The sequence below is a fragment of the Sipha flava genome, unplaced genomic scaffold (assembly GCF_003268045.1).
Source record: "Sipha flava isolate LNK unplaced genomic scaffold, YSA_version1 46729_pilon_pilon, whole genome shotgun sequence".
Lineage (NCBI taxonomy): Eukaryota > Metazoa > Arthropoda > Insecta > Hemiptera > Aphididae > Sipha > Sipha flava.
In genome coordinates this window covers 1-4,067 of record NW_020273246.1, presented here as the reverse complement: position 1 = coordinate 4,067, position 4,067 = coordinate 1, and the positions used below count along the sequence as shown (strand labels likewise).

Here is a 4,067-nt window from a genome sequence, read left to right as displayed (position 1 = left end):
ATGCTATGAATGATTCGTGAAAAAACATTAAAAAAAACCTGTAAACATTTACAAAAAAATACTACACATTATAGTGTAATATACTGTTGTATTTGCACTTTCTCTTTGTTTGTTAATTTAAAAAAAATTTAAATTAAAGAATAATAATGACAAAGAACCGATTCCGACGAGAAGCAGACCACAGAGTGGTCCAGCAATGAGACTATCTAAACACTAACTCGCCATGTGATCTCACCATGACTCGTGTAGAGACTCTACAGAAGTAGTGCATGTAGACTCGGCTCGTAGGGCTTGGTTAGGTTTAATTACAATTTTTTATATTTTATCCATTTTCCATGGCACAGTACCAAGAGTCCCAATTAAAAATTGAAATTATTTCTAACTACATAGGCCTATGCTTGATACTAACTATACTTTGTAATAATCTAGCAACAAATAACTATACTTTTACCGTAGTGTGATCCAGTGGCGTATATAGAAAATATTTTCGGGACGGGCTACTGTAGACAGAGTTAAATTACCACTACTATCTAAGAATTACAAACAAGACACAGTAGGTAATTATTTACATTTCATTTACAAAATGTCCCAAAACGATTTGACGTTGGATGCAAATTCTAAATAAATATAAAGCACCATTAAAATATAAGATACGTTTAAAATAATTTTTAAGTTTTTTAAAACATTTCGGGGTGGGGGCTGTAGCCCACTAGATACCCACCTATATACGCCACTGGTGTGATCGTTCAAGTGTGAACGTTTTGCACCCTGATCGGACGGTTACAATACCTATAGTGTCTTAGGTTCCATGGATTATACTTAAGAAATTACTGATCTAGAGAAAAGCTACGCTAATGTGTTCAGCACAATATCAACCTTGCTAGATTCCACCATATTCTAAGTATATATGTGGTCGTCAATCCATATTGCATTTTTCGACTTAACATGAAGAAACAATATCGAATTTAAAGAACACTGTAACGGTGGGCATATGTTTATACTTCTAGAATCATTTTTCAGTGATTTATTTATTATTTTATTCCAAGTATAAGTTAAGATTTTCCTGATTATATTATTTGTATATAGAAATGTGTATATTTCTTACTTGAGGTAAGCTTTTAGCGACAGTCAGATGTATGCCACCCACGTTGATGATATTTGTGACCCCTGGACTGGGAGTGGTTATCACGGGATGGCTGTTAACGAACACCAAAGACGGTTTAGAGAGTAGAACCAAATCGTACGGATTGGGATTCGACCATCTCAGTCGGAACACCGTGAGGTCATTATAGATTAGTCCATAAACGAGCAGAGCCGCGTTGACCATTCGCTGGATAAACGTAGTTGGCACGTCGTTGTCGGACAACGCGTGCGAGATGACGGCGGGGTTAGAAAAATGGCCGGTGATATACTGTTCTATCATGCTCGTTTTGGACAGCGGCGTCACGTAGATCACAGGTACGTTTAATATAGTAGCTACGTATGACACGCATTCTGACGTCAGCGTCTCGATGATGACCAGGTCAAAATATGAAGTTCCGTTCCGCCGCAACACTTCGATCATCCGATCGTCGGCGTATACCGTATCGCACAGTTCTCTGCTTAACGAGGCGAACTTGCTGATTATTGCCATCGAATTGCTCCGATTCGCGATCATGCCCTTCAGGTCCTTGTCTCGGAAGCAGTTCATACATCCGGAAATGTCCACTTCGGTATAATTCTCCCGGTCACCGTCAGGGAACGGCGTAAACGCGGTGATGGTGTGGCCGCTGCCCACTAGTGGCCGGAGTAATCCGCTCATGAAGTTCCAGTGGCTCTTGCCGCAAACTGTCTCCACGGCCAGTATGTGGGCGCTGTTCACGGGCAGCGTCACGAGATTGACGCACGCGAGTAACATTATCACGACACGTGACCACATTGAACCGCGTGACGGAGCAGCCATTACTGTTACTGAACGTGTAAAATACGAGACCGAACGTCTATCACTCCTCGCGCTACGCAGCTGTTGCTTCGGCAAAATTGGAAGGTCACAGCTGTACCATAATATCTTGTAGGGATGGGCAAAAAACAATGATGTTTTTAAATCATCGATGTTTTAGCTTGATATATCGATGTTTTGTTTTCGATTAATCGACTAAACATCAATGTTTATGTTCAAAATGTTCAAATTTTTTTTGTTTGTATTATTTTAGTATACAGCAATCGTTATATAGTATATACTATACAATTATAATCAAGGCTCACAAGTTCATCACTAAAAACGCATAAATTAGCACTAACATTTGATCAAATATGCATTAAAAAATCCTTAACTATGTACGAAAAAAATATATAAGCATTTTTTTAAATAATAAGAATAAGAATTATCCATTCATATTTTTAAAAGTTATATTTTTTCTTCAGTTACATTTTATTAAAATTATAATTAATAAACACATGTTTCAACGAAAATAAATAGATTGCAATGGACACGTCAATAGGAGGAGAGTGGTAGTGATGCGCAATAACAATGTTTTCGTGGTATTGCTTTTATCTTATAAAACTTAATGTCACAAAAAAATAAAAACATTGATAAAATACTAAGATTTAAGATTTTATAAAAAAATTCGGAAGAATAGAATGAATTCAATAATTTATGGATCTAATTTTTTTTTTTTTTTTTGACTCCCACGAAAAACGATTTTGCTGAATTAGCATGAAATAATATGCGCTAATAACTCAAAAAAAAAAAAAATTAACTATATGCCAAATATGTCAATACACACAAAACATACGAAAACATGCTTTATTAAACTTTACATTTTTATTACCATTTTATGAAACGGATTTTTATCTCAATTAGCATATTTTTCGGTGTAGCAAAGAAAATATGCAAATATATGAACTCACGAGCCCTGTATTTAATACGTATTTAAGTATTTAATATGTATTTAAAAGATATGTTAAACCAGTGGTCGCCAACCGGTGGTCTGTGGACCACTGGTTGTTTGCGAGAAAATTTAAGTGGACCGCAGAAAAATTTGAATGTTAGGTACTTACAGAATCTTTTTGTCGTTATTTCCCAAAAAAATAAGACCTTAAACATGATATTATGTGGATAATAGATCCATTTCAGTAAACAATGAAAATAACAAGTTAAATATGACCGAAAAAAATTATTTCATAGATTTATTTAACGGTATTCATGTAAAAAGCGATTTTAAGCTAAAAGTGGTCCGTAAAATTTAGAGTATGTATTTAGTGGTCCGTGAGGTCCAAAAGGTTGGCAACCGCTGAGTTAAACAATAGTATTTTAACTCTTACATTTATTATTTAATCAGGAAAATAGTACACTGTACAGATAATAAGGTGTGTAACAGATAGTAGTCCTAGAGGGAAAAAAATTTTTACGATGTTTTTAAACTTCGATGATTTTTCACCTATACATCAAACATATCTATTCATTGAAAATCGATATTCAAAATATTTTGCCCATCCCTAATATCATGGGTCTATTTATGGTCATAGCTGACCCATAATATATATTATATTATATTAATATAATAAGTACAAATACGTGTATTAATTTGCATAAATATTGGCCATTCAAATTATAAAATGAAAAAAAAAAGGGTTTTAATATTTATTCACATTTAGTTTTAATTTGTTTAAAATTATCAAATACATAATTATACCCTAATTTTAGAACTTTGTATGTAACAAAAAGTACGATGAAAACAAACATTACTGTTGTTGAAATTACATCCAACAGGTAGTATTGATACCAAGTTAATGCATATGCATTCGATTTCAAATGTGGGGCTCCTTTGTGACGAATAACATACTCAGTCCAATAAACAACAGACTGTTCTGGTGACATCGATCGATCTTTAAAGATTTCTGAAGATGATTTAGCATTTTTCGTGTACCTAAAAGAATAAAGACATAAGTTAAAATTAATGTAATAATATAATAATGTAATATAATAATGTAATATAATAATTAATGTAATATAATAATGTTCATTATATATTATCACTTTTAGTATACTTTTCGTTGTTAAGAAGATCAAGAACATTTTTCAAAAA

At 33.5% G+C, this 4,067-nt stretch overlaps 2 protein-coding genes across 2 annotated transcripts; both read right to left on the bottom strand.

Moving 5' to 3' along the window:
* Positions 1-670: 670 nt before the first annotated feature.
* On the bottom strand, positions 671-2,314 carry LOC112689697 (UDP-glucuronosyltransferase 2B15-like). The gene has a single exon (XM_025563533.1). The coding sequence runs from the start codon at positions 1,940-1,942 to the stop codon at positions 1,073-1,075; it is 870 nt and encodes a 289-aa protein (XP_025419318.1). The 5' UTR covers positions 1,943-2,314; the 3' UTR covers positions 671-1,072.
* A 1,299-nt stretch (positions 2,315-3,613) lies between these two features.
* Positions 3,614-4,061, bottom strand: LOC112689698 (UDP-glucuronosyltransferase 1-5-like; the record flags this gene model as incomplete). Its single annotated transcript, XM_025563534.1, has 2 exons — positions 3,614-3,908; positions 4,030-4,061. Coding segments are annotated over 2 exons (318 nt in total), but the record flags the coding sequence as incomplete, so codon positions are not given.
* Positions 4,062-4,067: the final 6 nt, after the last annotated feature.

Excerpts from the sequence above, each read along its gene's own strand:
- LOC112689697 (XM_025563533.1), bottom strand. The coding sequence starts at position 1,942 with ATGGCTGCTCCGTCACGCGGTTCAATGTGGTCACGTGTCGTGATAATG.